This window comes from Mirounga angustirostris, unplaced genomic scaffold (assembly GCF_029215605.1).
Source record: "Mirounga angustirostris isolate CCGP_5_RB_7025 unplaced genomic scaffold, mMirAng1.0.hap1 SCAF_16, whole genome shotgun sequence".
Lineage (NCBI taxonomy): Eukaryota > Metazoa > Chordata > Mammalia > Carnivora > Phocidae > Mirounga > Mirounga angustirostris.
Window position 1 is genome coordinate 35552396 of NW_026991724.1, and position 27121 is coordinate 35579516.

Genomic DNA, 27121 nt, shown 5'->3' on the forward strand with positions numbered 1-27121 from the left:
CTACTTTGCCTCTGTTTGCCTCTTTCTTTGTTCATTTGTTTTGTTTCTTAAATACCACATGAGCAAAAGTCATATGGAATTTGTCTTTCTCTGACTTATTTTACTTTGCATTATACTCTCTATATCCCTCCATGTTGTTGTAAATAGCAAAATTTCATTCTTTTTTACGGCTGAGTAATATTCCAGTGTGTGAGTGTGTGTGTGTGTCTCTCACACACATATACATCTTTATCCATTCCTCAATCAGTAGACACTTGGAACATTTCTAGGTACGGAAACAATGGTATTGTATCTATGGCGTGGCCAGTGTTACAGTAAACACTGGAGTGCATCTATCTTGCTGAATTAGTGTAGTCATTTTCTTTGGCTAAATACCAAGTAGAGGAATTACTGAATGATATGGTAATTCTATTTCACATTTTTGAGGAACCTCCATAATGTTTTTCACAGTGGCTGCACCAATTTGCATTCCCACCAACAGTACAAGGGTTCTTTTGTCTCCACATCCTAACACTTATACTTTCTTGTTTTTTATTTTAGCCATTTTGGAGGTGTAAAGTGATATCTCATTGTGGTTTTAATTTGCATTTCCCTGATGATTAGTGATGATGACCTTCTTTTCATGTGTCTGTTGGCCATGCGTATGTCTTCATTGAAAAAGTCCATTCTGGACTTGTGCCTAGTTTTAAATTTAACTATTTGGTTTTTTGTGTTTAATTGTGTACATTCTTCATGTATTTTAGATATTAACCCCTTCTCAAATTAAATATATCACCTGCAAAAATGTTTTCCCATTCATACGTTGCCTTTTTGCTTTGTTGCTGGTTTCCTTTCCTACGCATATGCTTTTTATTTTCGTGTAGTCCTAATAGTTTAATTTTGTTTTTGGTTCCCTTGATTGACGAGACTTACCTAGAAAAATATTGCTATGGCCATATTTTAAAACCTTGTTGCCTACATTTTCTTCTAGAAGTTTTATGGTTTCAGGTCTCACATTTAGGTCTTTAATTCATTTTCAGTTTATTTTTGTGTATGGTGTAAGAAACTGGTCCAGTTTTCATTCTTTTGCATGTAGCTGTCCAGTTTTCCCAGCACCATTTACTGAAGAGACTGCCTTCTTCTGATTATACATTATTGTCTCCTTTGTTGCAGATTAACTGACCATACAGATGTGGGTTTATTTCTGGCCTTTCAATTCTGTTCCATTGATCTATGTGACTACTGTTGTGACAGTACCATACTGTTTTCATTACTTCAGCTTTGTACTGTATCTTGAACTCCGCTATTGTGATACTGCCAACTTGTTCTTCCTTCTCAACATTGCTTTGGCTATTTGGGGTCTTTTGTGGTTCCAAACAAGTTTTAGGATTATCTGTTCTAGTTCTGTGAAAAATGTTGTTGGTAATCTAATAGGAATTTCATCAAATCTGTGGATGCTCTGGATAGTATGAACATTTTAACAATATCGGTTCTCCTAATCCATGAGCATGGAATATTTTTCTATTTGTTTGTGTCATCTTCACTTTTGTTCAGCAGTGTTACAGTTTTTGAAATACAGGTCATTTATCTCCTTGGTTAGGTTTACTCCTAGGAATTTTATTCTTCCTTGTGCAAATATAATTGAGATAGTTTCCTTAATTTTTCTTGCTGTACTTCATTATTAGAGTATAGACAGTCAATAGATTTTTATATATTAATTGTGTATTCTCAGATTTTACTGAGTTCATTTATCACTTCTAGGGGTTGTTTGGTAAAGCTTTAATAGTTCTTGTTTGCTATATATAGCATTTCATCAACAAACACTTAAAGTTTTACTTCTTCCTTTCCAATTTGGATACCTTTTAATTCAATTTTTTGACTAATTGCTATGGCTAAGACTTCCATTACTACATTAATTGAACTGGTGAGAATGGACATCTTTGTCTTGTTCCTGATCTAAGAGAAAAAGCTCTACTCTTTTAAAGAATGAATGGGACATCCAACAAACAAAATAAAAAATAACATGCAACAAATGAAACTGAAAAAAAAAAACATGGGGTGTCTGGGTGGCTCAGTTAAGTGTCTGCCTCTTGGATTTGGCTAAGGTCATGATGTCAGGGTTGTGAGATCCAGTCCTCTGCAGTCAGTGTGGAGTCTGAGATTCTCTCTCCCTCTCCCTCTGCCCCTCCTATTCATGCTCTTTCTCTCTCTCGAATAAATAAATAAATCTTAAAAAAAAATGAAAACACAAAGGTAGAAAATTTGGGGCATAGAGCAAAACCTGTTCTAAGAGGGGCAATGATAGCAATGTAGGCCTACCTCGAGAAAAATTTCACCATCTATGAAAACCCCACAGCTAACATCATTCTCAATGGGAAAAAACTGAGAGCTCTCCCCCTAAGGACGGAACACGGCAGGGATGTCCACTATCACTACTGCTATTCAACATAGTATTACAAGTCCTAGCCACAGCAATCAGACAACAAAAAGAAATCAAAGGCATCCAAATCAGCAAAGAAGAAGTCAAACTCTCACTCCTTGCAGGTGATATGATACTTTATGTGGAAAACCCAAAAGACTCCACCCCAAAACTGCTAGAACTCATACAGGAATTCAGTAAAGTGACAGGATATAAAACCAATGCACAGAAATAAGTGGCATTCCTATATACCAACCACAAGACAGAAGAAAGAGAAATTAAGGAGTCAATCCCATTTATAATCATACCCAAAACCATAAGATACCTAGGAATAAATCTAACCAAAGAGGCAAAGAATCTACTCAGAAAACTATAAAATACTCATGAAAGAAATTGAGGAAGACACAAAGAAATGGAAAAATGTTCCATGCTCATGGATTGGAAGAACAAATATTGTTAAGATGTCAATGCTACCTAGAGCACTCTACACATTTAAAGCAATCCCTATCGATCCGAAGGGGTACGTGCACCCCGATGTTTATAGTGGCAATGTCCACAATAGCCAAACTGTGGAAAGAGCCAAGATGTCCATCGACAGATGAATGCATAAAGAAGATGTAGTATATATATATACAATGGAATATTATGTAGCCATCAAAAGGAATGAGATCTTGCCATTTGCAACAACGTGGATGGAACTGGAGGGTGTTATGCTGAGCGAAGTAAGTCAATCAGAGAGAGAAATGTATCATATGATCTCACTGATATGAGGAATTCCTAATCATAGGAAACAAACTGAGGGTTGCTGGAGTGGGGGGGGTGGGAGAGATGGGGTGGCTGGGTGATAGGCACTGGGGAGGGTATGTGCTATGGTGAGTGCTGTGAATTGTGCAAGACTGTTGAATCACAGATCTGCACATCTGAAAGAAATAATGCAATGTATGTTAAGAAAAAAAAAAGAAGATAGCAGGAGGGGAAGAACAAAGGGGGTAAATCGGAGGGGAAGATGAACCATGAGTGACGATGGACTCTGAAAAACAAACTGAGGGTTCTAGAGGGGATGGGGGTGGGGGGATGGGTTAGCATGGTGATGGGTATTAAAGAGGGCATGTACTGAATAGAACACTGGGTGTTACAAGCAAACGATGAATCATGGAACACTACATCAAAAACAAGTGATGTAATGTATGGTGATTAACATAACATAATAAAAAAATAAAAGAAAAATTTCAAATAAACAACCTAATCTTACAACTAAAGGAGCTAGAAAACATAGAACAAAGAAAGCCAGTAGAAGAAATAGTAAAGACTAGAATAGAAATAAATGAAAGAGACTAAAAAAAAAAAAAAACCCAATAGATTAATGAAACCAGGAGATGGCTCTTTGTAAATCTCAAGAAAGTAGGTAAATCTTTAGTGAGACTCAAAAAAAAAAAAAAAAAACCACAGATTTTAAGAGAATATTATAAAAACTATACGCCAACAAATTGGACAACCTAGAAGAAATGGATAAATTCTTAGAAACACAAAACATAAAAAAACTGAAGCAGGAAGAAGTAGAAAATTTGAACAGACCAATTACTAGCAATGGAACTGAGTAATCAAAAAAATCCCAACAATAAAGTCCAGGACCAGATGGCTTTCAAAGATGAATTCTACCAGACATTTAAAGAACAGTTAATACTTATTCTTCTCAAACTATTCCAAAAAACAGAAATGAAGGAAAGCTTCCAAATTCATTCTATGAGGCCAGCAGTACCCTAATACCAAACCCAGATAAAACACTAAAAGGAATAAAATTACAGGCCAATATCTCTGATGAACACAGTTGCAAGAATCCTCAAGAAAATATTAGCAAACTGAATCCAACTATACATTCAACAACAAAAAAGAAACATTCACGATGATCAAGTGGGATATATTCCAGGGAGGCAAGAGTGGTTCAATATTTCCAAATCAATTAATGTGATATATCTCATTAACAAGAGAATGGATAAAAACTATATGATCATCTCAATAGATGCAGAAAAAGCATCTGAAGAAGAATATCAATTCATGATAAAAGCTGTCAACAAAGTAGTTTTAGAGGGAACATACATCAATATAATGTTTTATTTTTGTAGTATTGGTTGTTACTTCTTCATTTCCGATTTTGAGTCCCCTGTCAGCCAGCAAAAGTTCTGTTGAAAAATCAGCTGATAGCCTTATGAGGTTTCCCTTATTTGTAATTGTTTTATTTTCTCTTGCTGCCTTTGAAATTCTCAGTCACTACTTTTTGCCATTTTATTTATGTGTCTTGGTGTGGACCTCTTCAGGTTAGTTTCACTTGGGGTTCTCTGTGATTCCCAAATCTGGATGTGTTTTCTTCCCCAGATTTGGGAAGTTTTTCAGTTTATTTCTTCAAATAAATTTTCTGCCCCTTTTCTCTCTCTTCTCCTCCTAGGATCCCTATAATGTGACCATATCACATGTGATCATGTTGCTGAAATCCCTTAACTTACTATCATTTTTTTATTACACTTTTTTTCTTTTTGCTGTTCAGCCAAGTTGCTTTCCTTTACCCTGTCTTCCAGGTTGCTGATGCATTCTTCTTCCTCCTCTAATCTATGGATTCCCTTCACTGTATTTTTTATTTCAATTATTGACTTCTTCATTTCTGACTGGTTCTTTTTTATATTTTCTTTTTGATGAAGGCCTCACTGAAAGCCTCCACTCTTTTCTCAAGTCCAGGAAGTATCTTTATGACCATTACTTTGAATTCTTTATCAGACATATTGCTTATTTCCATTTCTTAGGTCTATTGTTGTGGTTGTTTTCCTATTCTTTCATTTGGGTTATATTTCTCTATCTCCTCATTTTGTCTAACTCTGTTTGTATCCATGTATTAGAAAAGTCAGCTACATCTCCTGCTCCTGAAAATAGTGGCCTTATGAAGAAAAGGTCCTGCAATGCCCTACAGCACAATGCCCCCTATTCACCAAAATCAGGTGATTTATTTAGAGGTGTCTCGTAAGTGGGTTGCATGTGCCCTACTATTATGGCTGAGCTGTATTTGTCTTCAGTACTATTGGTTGCAATGACCCACTTTGCCTTTCTGGATGCACCAAGTAGGGTTTTGCCTCTGTACTGTTAAAGGCCCAGTGTGCAGCTGCATTGGAGTTCTACTGGAATAGTGTCATCTATCAGACCAGATACCTGCCCTCAGCCCACCTGCTGGGGCTGGTCACACTGACCTGCAGGTTGGTCTTCCTTCCTTGTCCCCTGACAGGTTTTCATTAGTGATTGAGGCTGGCAGTCAAGCCAGATGCCTGCGCCCAGTCTGTCTGCCAAGGCTGCAGTCTCATGATTGGCAAGGCACTGTCTCTGTGCTGCTAGCTGCAGCGACTGTGGACTCACTAGGGTATGTGGTTATCTTCCCCGCTCTCCAGGGCAGGAGTCACTGTAAAATAGTGCCAGTCCCTGCAAGAAGTACTTGTAGGGTATGTTGGAGCAGGAGGTGTTTTGGAGACATGCTTGCCAAATGGAGCTGGTTGGATGGGACAGATCCCCAGGAGAACACAAGGGCAAGGCAGGGCACTTGGTGCTAGCAAGGTAAGTGGAGAGTGTTTGTGCTGGTTCTCCATGTGTCCCACTTCCTAGGTTGTGTAGGGGGAAAGAAATAGCACCTGCCACCTATTTTGTTCCTGGAGAAGTCTCTTAAAGATCCATGCCCCTCCAGCACCTGTTCTGACATTAATAAATAAATCTCTTTATGAACACCCCACAGGCTTTTCAAACAATTCCTTCTATACTGTATTTCGAACATGTTACTTATGCTGAATCTTTAAAGGCAGGAACTTGGTTTCCTTTCACCCTCCAGCTCTTCCAGAGCAAAACCTACTAATTTTTAAAGAGAAAATTAAACCCTGCTGATTGTAAAAATGGCATAAGTTAAGTTCCACTGGTTTTTAAAGCCCAATGATATGAGACTCATCTTCCCACTGTGGGTGTCCTGTGCCTAGGGTGCCTGGTGTGGAGTCTGATCCTCTCACTTCTTTGTGTTCATGGTGTCCCTCTCCTATGTAGTTCGTCTCACAGGGTTTTGGCTCCCAATCATGTTTCTACCCTTTCCACTCTTATCGATGTGGCCTCCTCTCCACAATTAACTGTGTAAAGTCTGTTCTGTCAGTCATCAGGTCATTTTCACTGTTAATTTCATTGAGGTGGCTATTATCTTGGAGAGTCTGTGAGACATAGTGACTTCAGGATCATTCACTCTACCAACTTCCTGGTTGTCATATTTCTTTAGTCTTTCTTACTCTACTTATATTCATACTTATTTTTTTTTTTTCTGAAAAAGTCTTCATTTTGTCTTCACTTTTTTATTACTATGTTATGTTAGTCACCATACACTAAATCATTAGTTTTTGATGTAGTGATCCATGATTCATTATTTTCGTATAACACCCAGTGCTCCATGCAGTACATGCCCTCCTTAAAACCCATCACTGGGCTAACTCATACCCCCCACCCCACCCCCCTCTAAAACCATCAGTTCATTTCTCAGAGTCCATAGTCTCTCATAGTTCATCTCCCCCTCCGATGTTCCCCCACTTCATTTTTCACTTCCTTCTCCTAAACTCCTCCATGCTATTCCTTATGTTCCACAAATAAGTGAAACCATATGATAATTCACTTTCTCTGCTTAACTTACTTCATTTAGCATAATCCCTTCCAGTTCCATCCATGTTGATGCAAACATTGGGTATTCACCCTTTCTGATGGCTGAGTAAGATTCCATTGTATATATGAAGCACATCTTCTTTAACCATTCATCTGTTAAAGGGCATCTCAGCTCTTTCCACAGTTTAGCTATTGTGGACATTGCTGCTATGAACATTGGGGTGCATGTGGCCCTTCTTTTCACTACATCTGTGTCTTTGGGGTAAATACCCAGTAGTGCAATTGATGGGTGATAGGGTAACTCAATTTTTAATTTTTTGAAGAACTTCCACACTGTTTTCCAAAGTGGCTGTAGCAACTTGCATTCCCACCAACAGTGCAAGAGGGTTCCCCTTTCTCCACAACCTCTCCAACATTTGTCGTTTCTTGCCTTGTCAATTTTTGCCATTCTAACTGGTGTAAGATGGTATCTCAATATGGATTTGATTTGAATTTCCCTGATGGTGAATGATGATGAACATTTTTTCATGTGTCTGTTAGCCACTGGTATGTCTTCTTTGGAGAAGTGACTGGTCATGTCTTCTGCCCATTTTTAAACTTGATTATTTGTTTTTCGGGTGTTGATCTTTACAGATCTTGAAATCAGCCCTTTGTAGTGTCTTTGGCAAATATCTTCTCCCATTTCGTGGGTTGCCTCTTTGTTTTGTTCATTGTTTCCTTTGCTGTGCAGAAGCTTTTTATCTTGATGAAGTCCTAATAGTTCATTTTTGCTTTTGTGTCCCTTGCCTTTGGAGATGTGTCTTGAAAGAAGTTGCTGTGGCCGATGTTGAAGAGGTTCCTACCTATGTTTTCCTCTAGGATTTTGATGGGTTCCTGCCTCACATTGAGGTCTTTCATCCATTTTTAGTTTATCTTTGTGTATGGTGTAAGAGAATGGTCGAGTTTCATTCTTCTGTATATAGCTGTCCAATTTTCCCAGCGTCATTGATTAAAGAGGCTCTCTTTTTTCCATTGCATATTTTTTCCTTCTTTGTCGAAGATTATTTAACAAGAGTTGAAGGTCCATATCTGGGCTCTCTATTCTGTTCCATTGGTCTATGTGTCTGTTTTTGTGCCAGTACCATGCTGTCTGGATGATCACAGCTTTGTAATATAGCTTAAAATCAGGCAATGTGATGTCCCCAGCGTTGTTTTTCAACATTTCCTTGGTGATTCGGGGTCTTTTCTGGTTCCATACAAATTTTAGGATTGTTTATTCCAGCACTTTGAAAAATGCCATTGGTATTTTGAATGAGATGGCACTGAAGGTATAGATTGCTCTGGGCAGCATAAACATTTTAACAATGTTTATTATTCCGATCCATGAGCATACAATATTTTTCCATCTTTTTGAATATTCTTCAATTTCTTTCATAAGTGTTCTGTAGTTAGTAGAGTATAGATCCTTTACCTCTTTGGTTAGACTTATTCCAAGATATCTTACGGGTTTTGGTGCTATTGTAAATAGAACTGATTTCCTAATTTCTTTTCCTGCAGTAACATTGTTGGTGTATAAGAAAGCAACTGATTTCTGTGTATTGATTCTGCATCCTGCCACATTACTGAATTGCTGTATGGGTTCTAGTAATTTGGGGGTGGAGTCTTTTGGGTTTTCCACATAAAGTATCATGTCATCTGTGAAGAGAGAGAGTTTGACTTCTTCTTTGCCAATATGAATACCTTTTATTTCTTTTTATTGTCTAGTTGATGTTGCTAGGACTTCTAGTACTATGTTGAAAAACAGTGGTGAGAGTGGGCATCCTTGACGTGTTCCTAATCTTAAGGGAAAGACTCTCAATGTTTCATCATTGAAAATGATATTTGCTGTGGGCTTTTCATAGATGGCTTTTATGATATTGAGTTATGTTCCCTCTATCCCTACACTCCGAAGAGTTTTAATAAGGAAAGGATGCTGTATTCTGTCAAATGCTTCTTCTGCATCGAGAGGACCATATGGTTCTTCTCTCTCCTTATTAAAGTGTTCTAGCACATCGACTGATTTGCAAATGTTGAACCACCCTTGCATCCCAGGGATAAATTCCACCTGGTTGTGGTGGATAATCCTTTTAATGTACTGCTGGCTCCTATTAGATTTGATCTTGCTGAGAATTTTGGCATCCATATTCATCAAGGATATGAGTCTGAAATTCTCCTTTTTGAAGGGGTCTTTGCCTGGTTTGGGGATCAAGGTAATGCTGGCCTCATAGAATGAGTCTGGGCTTTTTCCTTCTGTTTCTATTTTTTGAAATAACTTCAGGAGAATAGGTATTATTTCTTCTTTGAATGTTGTTAGAATTACCAGGGAATCCACCAGGTCCTGGACTCTTGTTTTTTGGTAGGTTTTTGATCACTGCTTCAATCTTGTTACTGGTTACTGGTCTATTCAGGTTGTCAATTTCTTCCTGTTTCAGTCTTGGTAGTTTACAGGTTTCTAGGAAGGCACCCATTTCTTTCAGGTTGCTTAATTTATGAGCATATAGTTGTTGATAATAATTTCTAATAATTATTTCTATTTCCTTGGTGTTAGTTGTAATCTCTCCCATTTCATTCATAATTTTATTAATTTGGGTCCTTTCTCTTTTCTTTTGGATAAGTCTGGCCAATGGTTTATCAATCTTACTAATTCTTTCAAAAAACAACTTCTAGTTTCATTGATGTGTTCTATTCTATTTGTGGTTTCTAATTCATTGATCTCTGCTCTAATCTTGATTATTTCCCTTCTCATGGATGAGTTAGGCTTAATTTGTTGTTCATTCCCCATTCTTTAAGACGTAAAGATAGTTTGTGTATTCGGTATTTTTCTATTTTTTTCAGTGAGGCTTGGATGTCTATGTATTTCCCCCTTAGGACCGCCTTTGCCATATCCCATAGGTTTTGGACCGATGTGTTTTCGTTCTCATTGGTTTCCACGAATTGTTTAAGTTCTTCTTTGATTTCCTAGTTGATCCAAACATTCTTGAGCAGGATGATCTTTAGCTTCCAAGTATCTGAATGTCTTCCTATCTTTTTCTTGTGATTGAGTTCCAGTTTCAAAGCATTGTGGTCTAAGAATATGCAGGGAATAATCTCAATCTTTTGATATCAGCTGAGGCCTGAATTGTGACCCAGTATTGGTCTGTTCTGGAGAAAGTTCCATATATGCTCGAGAAGAATGAGTATTCTGTTGTTTTAGGGTGGATTGTTCTATATATTTATCTATGAGGTCCATCTGGTCCAATGTGTCATTCAAAGCTCTTATTTCTTTGTTGATTTTCTGCTTAGATGATCTGTCTGTTGCTGAGAGTAGAGTATTGAGGTCTCATACAATTAACGTATTATTATCAATATGACTCTCTATTTTGGTTAACAGTTGGCTTATGTAGATGGCTGCTCCCATGTTGGGGGCATAGATATTTACAATTGTTAGATCTTCTTGTTGGATAGACCCATTAAGAATGATATAGTGTCCTTCTGTGTCTCTAATTACAGACTTTAGTTTAAAATCTAATTTGTCTGATATAAGAATTGCTACCCCAGCTTTCTTTTGAGGTCCGCTGGCATAGAAGATGGATCTCCATCCCTTCACTTTCAGTCTGGATGTATCTTTAGGTTCAAAATGAGTCTCTTGTAGACAGCATATGGATGAGTCCTGTCTTTTTATCCAATCTGCAACCTTGTGCCGTTTTATGTGAGCATTTAGGCCATTTGCATTGAGAGCGATTATTGAAAGATATGATTTTATTGTCATAATGTTGCCTGTGAAATCCTTGCTTCTACAGATCGTCTCTGTAAATTTCTGTTCTATATCACTCTTGGGGTGTTTCCCCTTTTATAGAGCCCCCCCTTAATATTTCTTGGAGGGCTGGCTCAGTGGCCACATATTCTTTCAGTTTCTGCCAGTCCTGGAAGCTCTGTATCTCTCCATCCATTCTGAATGACAGCCTTGCCAGATAAAGTATTATTGGCTGCATGTTCTTCTCATTTAGTACCCTGAATATGTCTTGCCAGCCCTTTCTGGCTTGCCAGGTCTCTGTGGACTGGTCTGACATTATTCTGATGTTCCTTCCACTACATAAGGAATCTCTTCCCCCTAACTGCCCTTAAGATGGTTTCCTTGGTTCTGAAATTTGTGAGTTTTACTACTACACACTGGGGCATTGGTCTGTTTTCCTTGATCTTGAGAGGGGTCCTCTCTGCCTCTAGGACATGAATGCTTGTTTCATTCCCCAGATTAGGGAAGTTCTCAGCTACGATTTGCTCAAATATATCTTCTAGTCCTCTCTCTCTCCCCACCCCCTCAAGGATCCTAATAATTCTGACACTGGAACATTTCATGCTGTCATTTATTTCCCTAATTCTCTTTTCAGCTGTTTGTTCCAGGCCTCCTCCTGTTCCTTCTTTTCTATCAGTTTGTCTTCTAGATCACTAATTCATTCTTCTGCCTCGTTTACCCTAGCTCTTAGAGTATCTAGATTAGATTGGATCTCATTGTTAGGATTTTTAAGTTCTGCCTGATTAGCTTTCATTTCTGCCCTTAGAGAATCTATTTTGCCACTAATGGTTTTCTCCATCCTAGCTCTTGTCTTTATAACTGTTACCCTGGAGTCTATTTACAACATCTTGCTTATATACATATCCATTAGTTCTGTGTCAGAGGTCACAGTCTCTGAATCTTTCCTATGTTGGGGGTTCCCCCTCTTAGTCATTCTGTTGAGGGTGGCTGAGGGAATGTAGAGTCCAAATTACTGACCACAACCCAAGCAAGATGCACCTGTTTTATAGGGACCTTAGGGTTCTCGGCCTCTTGTTCTTCCAGCCTGTCTTCTGGCGGAGGGGCCTGCTGCACTGTTACTCAGAAAGCCCTGCTTGGGGAGAGTTGCCCTGAGGGATGGGCTCAGTGAGAACTGGTTTTGGGGAGCTTTTGTTCTCTTGGGGCTTTCCCCGGCGGCTTTCCGCATCTCTTCCAAGTGTCAGAGCAGAAGTGATTGTATCCAAACCTCTCTCTCAGAACAGAGAGATCACAGTCTGCTCTCCACTGAGCTCTCCAGGCCACACTGTCTCCGTTTCTGTCTGTGCAGCTAAAACCGCAGCCTACTGGGTTGTGCGCCCCACAGCAGTGCTTCCGGTGCCAGGTCTAGGCACGTCTCTGCCCTTTGTGCTATAAAACTGCAAGCCACCCCCACTTCACATGCACACCCCGCGGCTCCAGGTTTGAGTCTGGGGGACTGCCCTAAAGTCCTTTCCCTGCCGCTACTGGTCTGCGAGTCTGTGCCTGGTCCCCAGCACGGGACGCTTTGCGCTCCCACAGAGCAGGATCCCAGAGGTTCCCTCCCCCTTCCATTTATCTTCCTAAATCTGCCCACAGAATCATGGCTCCCCGCTCCATACCTTGAGACCAACCGCCAGAGATATTCTGTTTGTAGAGATCCAGATATATCATCTTACATCTCAGGCTGATTTCGTGGGTGTTCAGAGTGGTCTGGCAGATATCCAGCTTAGTTCAGGGGACCGGTTGAAATAGGGTCCCCTACTCCTCCGCCATCTCATATTTATTTTCTAATCTACTCTGATAGCTACATTTTTAGAGTCCAGGCAAGTTGTCTTGTAAGTAGCAACAATTTGGCATTATCTGATTGTTTATTCACAGGTAGATCTGTTTTATCATTATGGTAAGAAGTCAACATGCATGATGTGCACTTACCACTATATCACAGTGAAGCACCTACTACTAGCTTGACCACTTGGTTAAGGTACTACTGCTGTCCTCTATACTTTTTTTTTTTTTTTGTCTTAAGACCAGTAGTAGTTTGACACTCATTGAAGCTTTACTGTGCTCACATAGAATATGTAAAGAAATGCTTGTAGATAAGCAAACGACTGTGTTAAAGGTGATTACTTCATATTATCTCAGTATTTGATTTCCTTTTACAAATGCAACACATCAATAATTTAAGACAGAGGAATCATGTTCATGTGAAAGATACAATTTTCAAATCAGAAGTATATGCATATGTCTCACCTTCAGAAAATTAATATTCAGAAACCTAATCTTATTTTTTTTTGTTTAAAGATTTTATTTATTTATTTCACAGAGAGAGACACAGTGAGAGAGGGAACACAAGCAAGGGGGAGTGGGAGAGGGAGAAGCAGGCTTCCCACAGAGGAGAGAGCCCGATATGGGACTCGATCCCAGGACCCTGGGACCATGACCTGAGCCGAAGGCAGTTGCTTAACAACTGAGCCACCCAGGCGCCCCAAGAAACCTAATCTTAATAACAGTTAAAATGTATTACCACAGACTATGAGTCAGGACACACGTTGAATGTTTTCCATATATAACAAAATAAAGTAAGAAGATATTTTGTATTCTGAAGGGATTTTCTTTTTTTTTACTTTATAAAATAATTATTTGATTTACACCCTGATTTAACAAGTGATACCTCAGTGAAATTGTAGGGGCTAAAACACTAAACTGGGGTAGGGTAGAATGGGCCCTAGCCCTGCTCTATCATTAACTAGTTGTGTAACTTTGGATATATCTGTTAACTACCTGGGCCCCAGTTTTATCATCTGCAAAATTCAATTAGCCTTCAAGTCCCTCTGACTGAAAGCAACCAACTCAAGGAGAATGGGGAGATCATTCTGCCAAAGATGAATGATGATTTAAATACCTAGAGATGAAAAAATTTTGGTGACAAAGTCATAAAATGTTAGAACTAGTCTTGTGTAAACCCTTAGGAAAATTTAAATGTTTAGAGGCCTAAAAAGAGATGTGAGCAGCTACAGATCACATTGTGAATCAGCAGCAGAGCCAAAAGAGAGCCGCCCAATTTGTCTTGGGCTAACAAAACCCTATTACCCAGACTGAAAGGTACTAGAAGAGCACACACCAGCTTACCTGTATGCAAGAGCCAAAGCCCAGGCCCCAGCAGCGCAGTACAGACTGTCCTGGATTTTTGCCTTCTGATCATCACCACATGTTTTAGTGGGAAAGAGACCTGTGGTTGGACTTTGATACAGTAGCAATGTTGATTTGACTGGAATGGAACATAAGAAAAAGAATGAATTGTACAGCCATCCATTTTCCTTGGGCTGAAGATCTTAATCTTTAGTTTCTTCATCCTACTTCTGACAATTCTATTGTTCCTAAATTTACCTATAATATGCAACTTTTTAGCAGGCAAAAACTGCTTCATGTAATTCACTCCAGTTTAAGTGGGAATCCACCCTGAAGGAAGGGTATTTCCACTTTTGAGGAAAGGACCAAGCTAACTAGCAATTAAAAACCTTTTAGCATATCCTACCTAACAGTAGTATTGTAAGGCAACATTAAGTACAGAAAAAAAAAAAAAAAAAAAGACCAATAAAAAGACGCATATTTTCAACAAGTTCAATAGGGAAACAAAGCAAATATACACCAAAGAGTGGCATTAGTCGCTAAATCCAAGGCCAACTCAACTGCTAAATAAACCTGAATCTTGTTTTCCACTGATGACTAACTTGTGTCTTATCTTCAGAGGAATGTATTCATTTTACTTTACATATTATATTATACAGGGTAGAGATATGTTTAACATTTCAAAATCAAACCCATCCTTATATGACATGAAAATAAGTACATAAATATTTGGAGAACATTTTACTTAAATAGAAGAAGTCTGAAATTAATGCTTTATTACCTTTTATAAAAGAGTCTTAAAATATAAAAATACACCCACCAAAATTACATTTCTTAAAAGCTATTTTATTCCTACCTATAAATGTTTTTCCACAAAATATATTAAATTACTCTCATCTAGATTGACATATGACACCCTCTTTTAGTTTTATAAGGACCTAAAACACTCTGCTCCTTCAAAGAGATTAAAGAATTAAATTTGTTTTTTCTCAGACAAAACTAATGTTATCATTACCATTTTTTTCTGAATACCAGGGCCTTTATCCTTTTTCCCCGAGTAAAGAATTGGTCCTTATAGTCTGAAGTAAGCGACTGACATTTCTTCAAAAAGGTATTTAAATTTCTTTACCTAGTTATGGCCACAATGATAATAAAAGGGACACATAAGAATATATTCCAGAATTGTGACCAAAATAAGATGAATTAAGGTTTTACATGAGGTTAACACAAACAACAAAAAAATCCTTATCTTAGAGGAGAAATAAATAAATTAAATTTTATATTATTTGCCATAAAAGACCATATAAATGGCACAAGAAGCAAACTGGCAAAAATTAATAGGCTTTTCTAACTTACAGTCTGATGAACAAAGAGGAGTCCTGTGTATACATATCTCAAGTCAATTACTCACATTATAAAACAAAATCTGCTGCTCTTGGCAAAACAAACAATAACAAATAAAATAGTGACCTGTTATTAGTAAGAGTAACTTGAGATTATCTTTTGTATCTCAGTGAATTAGAAATAGATTTAAAGGCTTAAAAAGTGGACAGGGAGAGAAACAACAAATGTTGGAGAGGTTGTGGAGAAAGGGGAACCCTCTTACACTGTTGGTGGGAATGCAAGTTGGTACAGCCACTTTGGAAAACAGTGTGGAGGTGCCTCAAAAATTTTAAAAGAGAGCTACCCTATGACCCAGCAATTGCACTTCTGGGTATTTACCCCAAAGACACAGATGTAGTGAAAAGAAGGGCCATATGCACCCCAATGTTCATAGCAGCAATGTCTACAATAGCCAAACTGTGGAAAGAGCCGAGATGCCCTTCCACAGATGAATGGATAAAGAAGATGTGGTCCATATATACAATGGAATATTACTCAGCCATCAGAAAGGATGAATACCCAACTTTTACAACAACATGGATGGGACTGGAGGAGATTATGCTAAGTGAAATAAGTCAAGCAGAGAAAGTCAATTATCATATGGTTTCACTTACTTGTGGAATGTAAGGAATAGCATGGAGGACATTAGGAGAAAGAAGGGAAAAATGGGGGGGGGAATTGGAGGGAGAGATGAACCATGAGAGACTATGGACCTGAGAAACAAACAGGGTTTTAGAGGGGAGGGGGGAGGGTTTTAGAGGGGAGGGGGGATTGGTTAGCTCGGTGATGGGTATCAAGGAGGGCACGTACTGCATGGAGCACTGGGTATTATATGAAAACAACGAATCGTGGATCACCACATCAAAAACTAATGATGCATTGTATGGTGACTAACATAACGTAATAAAATTAAAAATAAAAAATAAAAAAAATACAAAATAAAGGCTTAGGACTACTTGGGAACCATGTACAGGTAAATGAGTGAGGAATACTACAAAATCTTTATTAAGTAGTAATCGAGAAATAGCCTCTAGTTCTCAAATCTGGCAATGTTTAGGAGGGCTAAAAGGACACAGAGGAAATTGGTGACGGTTTTAGTATATGTGCCGCCGAAGCGAGCACTTGGTGACGGTTTTAAAATTAATCAAGGGACAGATGACTTGCTGGAATTCTTTTATCCCAGTATCAATATGTAATTGGAATATATAGCTACCTCAGCAATGAAACTACCCCAACATCCAAATGAAAGAATATCATCATGCACATAATATACGCAATATAAGGCAGAATAAATACTAATGATAACTACCTAAGGACATGTTTTCCTCAAGTTTTGCTTACCAATTCTGTAATAATGATCCAGTTTATCCCACAGTGTTTCATTATCAGGTCTCGGAAGATTAATGCTTTTAAGAGGTTCATAAACTGAGCCTAAAAGAAAAATGAAAACTCATCAAATTCAATCATTTTCCCTGAAAAAAACAAAGAAAACTTCTAAATAAATGAAAAAGCACTACTTAGCAATCTAACTTTCATTTTTATATGTGAACTACCACATTGTATTCCTGGTCAAATTTTTGGGAGGGAAAGAGAGAGAAGAAAGTGCCCTTGTAACAAGTATAGAAGGGTCTTAAATGTTATGGGAACCCCTACCCTCACCCCTGACATATACACATACACACACACACACACACACACACACACATATATATACTGGTCCCAACAACTCAAATACCAGTAATACTTATGTGCTAGTCACAAGTTCAGTCATTTCAGCTCCTTTTGAGAAATATCTACTTAAATGCCCTGAAATCCAAACCTTATTCTTTATGCTCATGATCAGGCAATTTTCTGTCAAATGATCATATCCCAAAAACCTCAAGGAAAAAAGATAATGCTGACATGTTCCAAAGTCATCCACTCCATGAATATTCAGACAGTTTTCATACTGAAATTCTGAAGCCTCCATTTTCTCCTAGGTAGATAAAACTCATGCCTTATTATCTGACTAAAGCAGAAACCATTTCTACTTCTCAGCCATGAAAACTACTACAAGGTATTAGCAGAGCATACTGCTCAAAAGCTACAGAATACACAATAATTATGATAATTTTCCACAAAATGGATACAGAAAATTGTTCACTTGACTAGTGCACATTTTCAACTACTGACTGAAAGGAAGACATCTGGACCTTCAGCCATCAGACTAAGTACTGGCTCTCATTCTTGTTAAAAGCATTCAGAAATTATAAAATCTCAAGGTCACAACAAATCCACCTCTGGATTCAGGTAATATACGTCATATAGTCTAACAACACAGCACAAGAGTGGCCCTAAAATTTACCTGGGGTTGGGAGGGGAATGTGTTGGCATGCATTAAGAATCTTTTTCTAAAAAAATTAAAGCACTTATGTTCATAAAAGTGCTATGTCCAGTATGCTAGTATAAAGCCAAGGTATTTGGAATCCCTTTATGTTTAGAGAGATAATAAACATTATGAAGGAAGAAAGGAAAGCATCTATACATTAAGGCAATAATCTCATTATCTTCTGTTGAAAAGAGAGATGATTTATGCATCAAAACAGGAATATGAAATGACTGGAGTGAAGAGATTTTCTAAAAAAGAGTCTTCATAATGATACCAAGCAGAATGGTCCCAAAGGGTAGAATGGGGAGGCCTACCAATCTAGACAGGAAAGCATCAGGAGTTCTGCACAAGAGGCAAGGGCCCGGCCCGGCCAGCCCTCTGCCTCCCTGCATTCAATAGCTCTGGGTAGGTATAAGTATATGGGCAACCCGGCAGTTTGGAAAAAGTAATATGGCCACTACTTACACGTTAGGTGCTAAGCTCTGGGAATCGACAACCTCTCTGTGAAGCTCATTCAATAATTAATAAAATAAAATCACGTACAAATCATCACAACTTTAAATTGTGAATACATATATACAAAAATAAAAGGAGACACCTTTGCTGAGGTGGAAGGACTGTAGATGAATGAGATTTCTATTTTTATTTAGAATTCTATTATTGGAAAAGCTAATATTTTGCTTTATATAAGAAAAAGTCACCAGAAGTTGCATATACTTTCATTAGTTAAAACAATACATGTGCATATGGATACAAATTGAAATAGAATATATAAGACTGAAATCCACCTGTATATCTACCATAATAATTGTAAGCAAGTTTATTTTGAAAGATTGTTTTAATGACATTGTATCATGGGTTTTAGGGTAAAAAAAAAGTGCTATTACATCTAAGGTGCCTCTCACCTCCCAAAAAAAGACTAAAATGATTCTGTTATCTAATGTTTCTCAATGAAATCACCAGTGGACATTGGTAAAAGCTACAATAAATAAACAAAAGGAAAACCAGACTTTTCAGGAAAATAAAACCTATGCAGTAAGAGCTAAAAGAGATGTTCAAAGCATAGCAGAAAAGTATTAAAGTAAAATCACCTAACTCACTAAGAATCAATATTTTCTTATACTTTCTCATATCTTCAAAGAAAGCCCATGGTGAATTAAGAACAGCTTGCCTAGATAAATGTTAACATTTTAGTAATCACCATTGTATTGCTTCTGAAGTAACTGCATAAAATTAAACAAGTATGTTCCACACAATTTATGGCAAACAGTACCACAAATCTGGAGTCAAAGGAAAAGTAATCAATGGTAACATTTTAACCAAGAATTAGACACCTGAAAAGCTTCAATACAAATAAAAATGTGGAGGAGAAAGCAATCAATAGAGCATGAATTCCCAAAGACAATGAAAAATATGTAAAATTAGAGAAAACGCTAATAAAAGTTTAGAGTTCAAAATGAAATGAAGTTTTTAAATGTGAATTCTTCCTTTTCCTGTTTCTCCCAGTCAAATTACTCCTATATTCAAACATCACAAAGTAAAATAAAAATTATCTTTTTCCATTTGTAAAGATGAGTTTAAACATGTTGATCTGATTTTTCCCTGTCAATTCTCTTGCTATTAGAAAAATACAGCCAACCTACTCTTCATTTCAGAACACATTATTGTCAAAGACATTCACTGACAAAGAACAATACAAGAAGAGGCAGAAGTTGTTCCTTGAAGAGTAATATTTAGCTTTATCATGAAAGAGAAAAGGGTCATTATTTAGGAGATTAAACAAGGAGTTTCCTAAGAAATTTCCATGAGATGAAAACAAAACTAAGAGCATAACAAAGGTACAAACTTGATGAATTTGGCACTATAAAATACCGACAAAATTCTGAGTGTTATGGGGAGGCTCTTAAGCAATCACAAAATAGTACTGGTAATTCAAATAGCAACCACTAAAAGAATAAAAATGAGGACTCAAAAGGGAAGTCAAGGTGGAAAACAGATCAGCAAACCAAAACCGTATCAATAGTCTATTATTTGGGCACACAATTTTTCATTATATGATTGAAAGCCCTTTAATAGGGTATATACAAAAATGTTATTAATCAAGACTTTCATGAACCCTTAAGTAGCTTTATCATTTTTTCATGTATGGTGATAGACTAAAATACCATTATTTATTCATTCAGTTAATACATACAGTGTATGCATGAAACTCTGGACTATACATCTAGTAGGCTACCAGGACTCACAGATTAGTAGGAAAGGTAAGATAAGGTTTTGAATAAGAGTAACTCCAGTTAGAGTGGTGAGTTTCTTAAAAGACAAAGGATAGGAAAATTCAGTCCCCCGAGGGGCTGAGAGAAACAGAAACTCCTGCATTGCAATCTCTGAAAATAACAGCAATTTCAAATAATGAACTGCCATCTGAATAGGAAGATAACAACTGAAATCTAGGAGAACATGAAGTCATACACATATATACGTTACCTACAGACATATTATCAGAGCTCAAAAGCTTATACATGTGTCTTATGAAACAAGATACTACATACCAAGGTTTTTTTTGCAGTGATATACATGAAAAGGTTTAGTTGAAGAAGGTATATAGATAACAGGGTAGATTTTATTGAACACTGATCCAAGTATGCCCTTTCATGAGATAGGGAATTTTATTACAAATCTAAATCCTTAGAAAGGCCTACAGGATTCTGATCTTCTCCCTCAATTAAAATAATTTCTTTTAAGATTAAAAAAAATACAACATTCCATCAGCCTAAAACAGGCATTGCTAACATTTTGGTACATTCCTTTCAAGCATTTCTTTAAGCAATATTTATAAACATTAATAAAATTTACCAGACGTGGAGTCATAACATACATGCTGTTTTTATCATCCTTTTTTCCCTTATCTCACTTCTTGCCCTCTTCTGTCCTCATTCCCAGGTAACCACACTTTTTCCATATCTATATAACGAAACATATATGCATAAATGAGGGAAGAGTCTTTCATTGCTTTTTTTATAAAAATGGAGTCATGAAATAGACCATTTTTTGCTTCTTGTTCATCTCATTTGACAACACACATGGAAATCAAAAAAGGCAATGGTTCTTTGACTGCTATATATTCCTGGGTTTTAATACAGCACAACTTATTCAATTATTCCTCTATCAGTGAGTATATAATTTGTTTTCTATTTTTGCCATCATAAACAATCTGCAAAACATCCTTATACATAGATACAGCAATAGTGTGCTAGAACCAACTAATACTGGTTGGAGAGAGTCAAGTGTTAAATTTTCAGGAATTCTGGGAGCTGGTTATGAAACACATAAGTGAAAATTAAATTATAAAAACAACTGGATAATTATCAAAAACAAAGGTAATAAATATTCAAAACTCATCACTTCCTAATTATATAGGCTCTTGAATTGGCTTATATCTATAGATCTGTACATTGGAAATACCATGCAACAGCATGTTACAACATGTCTCTTTCTAACTCCGCATTCAGTGATATCATGTAGATTTGAGCAGTTGTGACAAAAACTAAATGGTCTGCAAAAGTCTAAAATTTTTACCATTTGGCCCTTTATAGAAGAAGTTTGCCTGCATCTAATCTAAATTCCCAGTAGTATTAAGTTCAGCAATAAATGTACTTTTTACTAAATAATAGCAAACTGCATTTTTTAAAAGGCTAAAACAATTCATATTCCTCCTAGATATAAGTGCGCCATTCTTTTAAAAGTTTTTCCAGGGGCACCTGGGAGGCTCAGTCGATGGAGTGTCTGACTCTTGATTTTGGCTTAGGCCATGGTCTCAAGAGTCATGAGATCGAGGCCTGTGTTGGGCTCTGTGCTGAGCATGGAACCTGTTTAGGATTCTTTCTCTCCCTCTCCCTCGGCCCCTCTGCTTGTGCTCTCTCTCACAGAAAAAAAAAAAAAAAGATTTTCCAATCTAATAGTATCTCACTTTTGTTTTTCATTTCTCATACAATTCATGAGTCTGAAAATCTTTGCAAACTGGCCATTTGGATTTGCTCTTCTGCGAATTGCCTACATCCTATTGCCATTTGCTATTGTTTGTTAGTGTTTTTGTCATCAACTTCTAAAAGCTATTTGTGTATTTTGTTTGCTATTTAATATTTCATTTCAAGTATTTTCTCCTGAGTTTTCATTAGTATACCAACACTATAATATAAAAACTTTCAAGAGTCAAATATATCTCTTTCCAAACTTGGTTTTAGTTTTTCTTTCTTTTTAAAAAGGTTTTTGACAAAATGAGCAAAGGGAAAAAAGAGAGAGAGGCAAACCAAGAAACAGACTCTTAACTATAGAGAACAAACTGATGGTTGCCAGAAGGGAGGGGGTGGGGGATGGGTGAAATAGATGATGGAGATTGAGTGCACTTGTAATGAGCTCCGGGTATTGTATGGAAGTGTTGAATCACTATACTGTACACCTGAAATTAATGTTACACTGTATGTTAACTAACTAGAATTAAAATAAAAACTTAAAAATAATAAAATAAAAAGGGTTTGACACTCCTAGGTTACATACAGAGTCACCTCAATTTTCTGCTAAGCTTTTTATGCTGTAAAAAAAATTTCGTATTTACGTATTCGATCAATTGGGAATTTGTTTTCTAAACTGCTTTTTTTTTTTTAATTTATTTTAGAGAGGGAGCACCAGCAGGGGGAGGGGCAGAGGAAGAGAGGGAGGGAGAGAAGCAGACTCCTCGCTGAAAGCAGAGCCCTACATGGGGCTCGATCTCACAACCCCAAGATCATGACCTGAGCTGAAATCAAGAGTCAGACGCTTATCAACTGAGCCACCCAGGTGCTCCTAAACTGCTTTTAAAGTAAATAGGGAGGTCCAGACTTTTAAAAAGATCAAATTGGTTCAATTTCTTTTTTTAGGTTACAGAATACTGATTAGAAAGATCCATTTATCCAAAATTATAAGGAGAGACCATCCCAAGTTATAGGATTCAAATAGAACATTTCCTCTTGAAATAATATAACTTAATTTTCAAAAGCTATATAAAAACTCTATTGTCTAATAATGTAGCATTTGGCCAACTTATTTTCTCACAGATACAACAATTTTATGCAAGATTTCAAACCTATCTGGAATATATGATGTTTACAATAGCTTAAACAATAGCTTTATGTGTAGTCACATTAATGTCTCTAAAAATATCACTGCATCAGGCAATATATATTGATTTTTTTCAAAAAGTATTTTATGTAGCACTCAATACTGAATATTGACACAAAATTAAAACATAAACAGCATACTTTCATTTTTCTATGGGTCTTGGGTTCTAGCAGAAAATACACAAAATTTTCAAAAGTAAAACCTTAGCCCAAGGAAAGATCAGTATCTTCCATCTGCATTTTATTAATGAATGTCCTACTTTGGAAATAGAGCAAGTTTAAGTTCACTAATTCTAATGACTGCAACTTTAGAATCCTCTCCTGCATTAGCTCAGGGTAAGCAGCTAATGGTATAGATAGAGGACGTGTTAAGAGTTGCAAATTTTCAGTCAGGAACAAGTCTCTGAAAGCCTAAGGAGTAGTTTTTTTTCTTTGTTTTTTTGTTTTTTGTTTGTTTTAAGATTTTATTTATTTCTTTGACAGAGAGACACACAGCGAGAAAGGGAACACAAGCAGGGTGAGTGGGAGAGGGAGAAGCAGGCTTCCCGCCAAGCAGGGAGCCCGATGTGGGGCTCGATCCCAGAACCCTGGGATCATGACCTGAGCCGAAGGCAGACGCCCAACGACTGAGCCACCCAGGCGCCCCAGCCTAAGGAGTAGTTTATGAAGGCTCCAAGGTACAGAGGCTATTAAACTAATAAGAAAGTATGTACAAAGAAGCAGTAAATAACCAAAATCCCAAGAGCTAACATGTTCCACAAGATAATTAAGAACTAAGCAGAATGTGAAGACCTTGTATTGTAGAGGGTCAAATAGTCCCATAGGTTCATAAGATTTGTATATTCATTATACTCACATATGCATGTAGAAAAGATGAGGACAGGAAGGGCTAGAGCAAGTAGGCATGGGAGAGCAAACAGACAGCCTTGTATAGGAACATACAAAATATATGCAAACCTTTGGAGTTTATCAGTGAATTACTGATAAAAATCTGTGGTTTATCAGTAAATTACTAAAACATTAATTTGGGGGCTCCTAAGAGAGCAAGAGTTCTCAGAGTACAATAATCTGTATGTTTATCTTATTTATAAATCCATATTTGATACATTTTCAAGCAACTTTGAAATTTAAGTTACATCTTTAACTTCAGATGATATTTTCTTCATCTTAAAATTCCCTTTTACTCCTCACTGATAAAAACAAGAAATCTACTACTATAGAAGGGACAAGTTATTCCAATACATGCTCACTCTATATCCCTGATGCCAGTACTAAGAGGTTCTCAATAAATATTTATTGAATTGAACTGGATGAATCACATGATTAGAGGCCTTCTTGAATTCCCATAGTTATTGTTCCATATTCTGCATTCTTATAACACTTTGTAAGTACCTTAATTATAGCTCTTCCTTGTCATGATACGTTTTATTTTCACTATTCAATTAATGTGTTATATTACACTGGAAGATGATCAATGATAGGGGCCATACCTAGTAGTAGTAGTTGGCAGTAACATTTGGTAGGAAGGAAGGAAAAGGAGAAAAGCTGACAAAAATACGTCTCAGAAAACTTTTGATGACCACTTTTACAATTTTTTTCTCACAAGCTACCCTATCTCCTGTTACTGCCCCATCCACATCATCTGATTTAATGATTAAGTCCCACTTCTTCAGACTTCCATAATTAGACAAATTGAAAAACTTCTCTTACTAACTTTAGAATGTACACGTTAACTTTTACAGTTAAAAGATTTGAATACACTATATATGACTCCACAATTCAAGCACCTTCAAGATCACCAATACCTCCTTGCAAAACAAAAAAACAAAACTTAAACCATGATTTTCTTTACTGTTCAGTTCCATCACGCACAGAAATTTAAAATATTAAGGAATAAATGTACCCCCAAATAGGGGAATGAATAAATTATGACACCTCCATTCAATGAAGTACCTTGGAACAGTTTAAAAGAATGAGAAGATCTCTTAAAATATCATGAAAAACCAAAAAAATAGTGTGAAAAGTAACATCATATAATAAGATTTACAGTATGATACCACATGTTGCAAAACTAAGCAAAAATAACTGTACAGAGGGAGAGAGGCAAGATGGCAGAGGAGCAGGGGACTCGATTTCAACAGGTCCCCTGAATTTAGCTGGATATCTACCAAACCATTCTGAAAACCCATGAAATCAGCCTCAGATGTAAGAATATATATCTGGATCTCTACAGGCAGAAAAGCACTGCCTGTTGCAAGGTAGGAAGGGCAGAGTCGTGAATCTGCGGGGAGATATCCGAAGATAAACAGAAGGGGGAGGGAGCCTCCATAAGCTGGCTCCTGGAAAGTGATATATCACGGGAGTGCAAAAGCATCCTGAACCAGAGACCAGGCAAAAACTCCCAGGGTGGTAGCAGCCGGAAAAGGGCTTTAGAGCAGTGCCGAGACAGGATCCAGGAGCTGCAGGTGCCCCCACAAGCTGCGGCCAGTTTTAGAAGCACAAAGGGCAGGGACACGCCCGGGCCCCTGGGACAATCTCTGAAAGTGTCAGTGTGGGTGTGCACCACAGGGGGCTGGGGTTTTCAGCAGTGCATACAGTGCATACAGAAACGGAGACCGTCTGTCCTGGAGGTTTTAGTGAAGAGAGCAGACTACAATTTCTCTGCTCTGGGCCAGAGGTTTGAGTGGGCCATTTTTGCTCTGACCCTCGGAAGAGACACTGAATGCCCCAAGAGAACAAAAGCCCAAAAGACCAGGATCCACTGAGCCCGTCCCGCCTACCGGGGGCAAGGCAACTCTGCCCAAGCACTGTTTCCTGAGAAAAAATGCGGCAAACCCCTCCCCCAAACAAAAGACTGGAAGAAAAATAGGACAAAAACTCTATGGAACCCATAAGACTATAAAATCCAAACACCAGGCGAAAATAGTATATTGAGCTCCAGGAGTCGCTTCACAGCTTGGTTTATTTTTCAGATACAACTCTCTTTTTCTTTTTGTTCTTTCTCTTATGCTTCTTCTCGGTTTTTTCTTTTTACCTTTTTCTCATTTAAACTAGATGTTTAATATATCAACTTATGTTTCATAGTAGCTTTTTAATTTGTACTTTTTCAGCCCACATTTTTTTAAAGATACAAGCTTCATTGTAGTCCTTCTTCCCCTATTCAATATTACCTTTATATATATACAAATTCTACCTTCCCTGTAATTTTGGAAAGTACTGTCCTCTAACAAACAGACCAAAATACACCCAGGAACAACTGAAACACTTTACTTCGTCTGCACTGAGAGATTATACCCCTCCTCCCCCTCATGCCCCTTTTAAATTTTTAAATTTAATTTTATTTAATTCTTTAATTTTATAAATTTTATTCCTGGGATTCATTTAGGCTTTTTCAGTGGGCTTCCGACCACTCTGGATTTTTCTAGGGTGCATCTTGCTTGGGTCGTGGTTGATATTTTGGACTCCATACATTCCCTCAACCATTCCTCAACAGAATGATTAGAAGGAAGAACCTCCAACAAAGAAAAGAACCAGAGACAACAGCCTCTGTGACAGATCTAATGGATATGGATATAAGCTACATGTCAGAGATAGACATCAGGGTAGCAATTATGAAGGCAATAGTTAGGCTTGACAAAAGCATTAGCGACATAGAATCTATAAGAACAGAAATGAGATCTAATCAGGCTGAACTTAAAAATGCTATGAATGAGATGCAGTCTAAACTGGATATTCTAACAGCCAGGGTAAATGAGGCAAGAGAACAAATTAGTGATCTAGAAGATAAACTGATAGAAAGGAAGGAAGCCCAGGAGGACAGGGATAGGCAGTTAGAAGCCCAAGAGAACAGACTTAGATCAGGGACACCATGAAACGTTCCAATATCAGAATTATTGGGAACACTGACAGGGTGGAGAGAAAAGAGGACTAGAAGGTATATTCAGGCAAATTATAGCTGAGAAATTCCCTAGTCTGGGTAAGGACACAAACATTCATGTCCAAGAAGCAGAAAGGATACCTCCCAAGATCGAAAAAATAGACGAACACCCTGGCATCTCAGAGCCAAGGAAGCTGCCCTGAGAGCAGCTAGGAGGAAGAGATTTCTTATGTATGGAGGGAGGAACATCACAATGATGTCAGACCAGTCAAAAGAGACATGGCAAGCCAGAAAGGGCTGAAAAGATACATTCAAGGTACTAAATGAGAAGAACATGCAGCCAAGAATACTTTATCCAGCAAGG

The 27121-nt window shown here is 37.5% G+C and overlaps 1 protein-coding gene across 6 annotated transcripts in view; it reads right to left on the reverse strand.

Moving 5' to 3' along the window:
- Positions 1 to 27121, reverse strand: part of PHKB (phosphorylase kinase regulatory subunit beta) — a 318702-nt gene that overhangs the window by 246847 nt on the left and 44734 nt on the right. For 4 of the 6 annotated variants that reach the window (XM_064580840.1, XM_064580837.1, XM_064580838.1 and 1 more), the window contains 2 exons: positions 16701 to 16790; positions 13977 to 14115 (listed from right to left, as the gene is read on the reverse strand). In XM_064580840.1, coding sequence (XP_064436910.1) covers positions 13977 to 14115; positions 16701 to 16790 — 229 coding nt within the window. Of the gene's footprint in view, positions 1 to 13976; positions 14116 to 16700; positions 16791 to 20580; positions 20689 to 27121 lie in introns of those variants that run through there. The other 2 variants (XM_064580841.1, XM_064580842.1) reach the window with 2 other exon arrangements.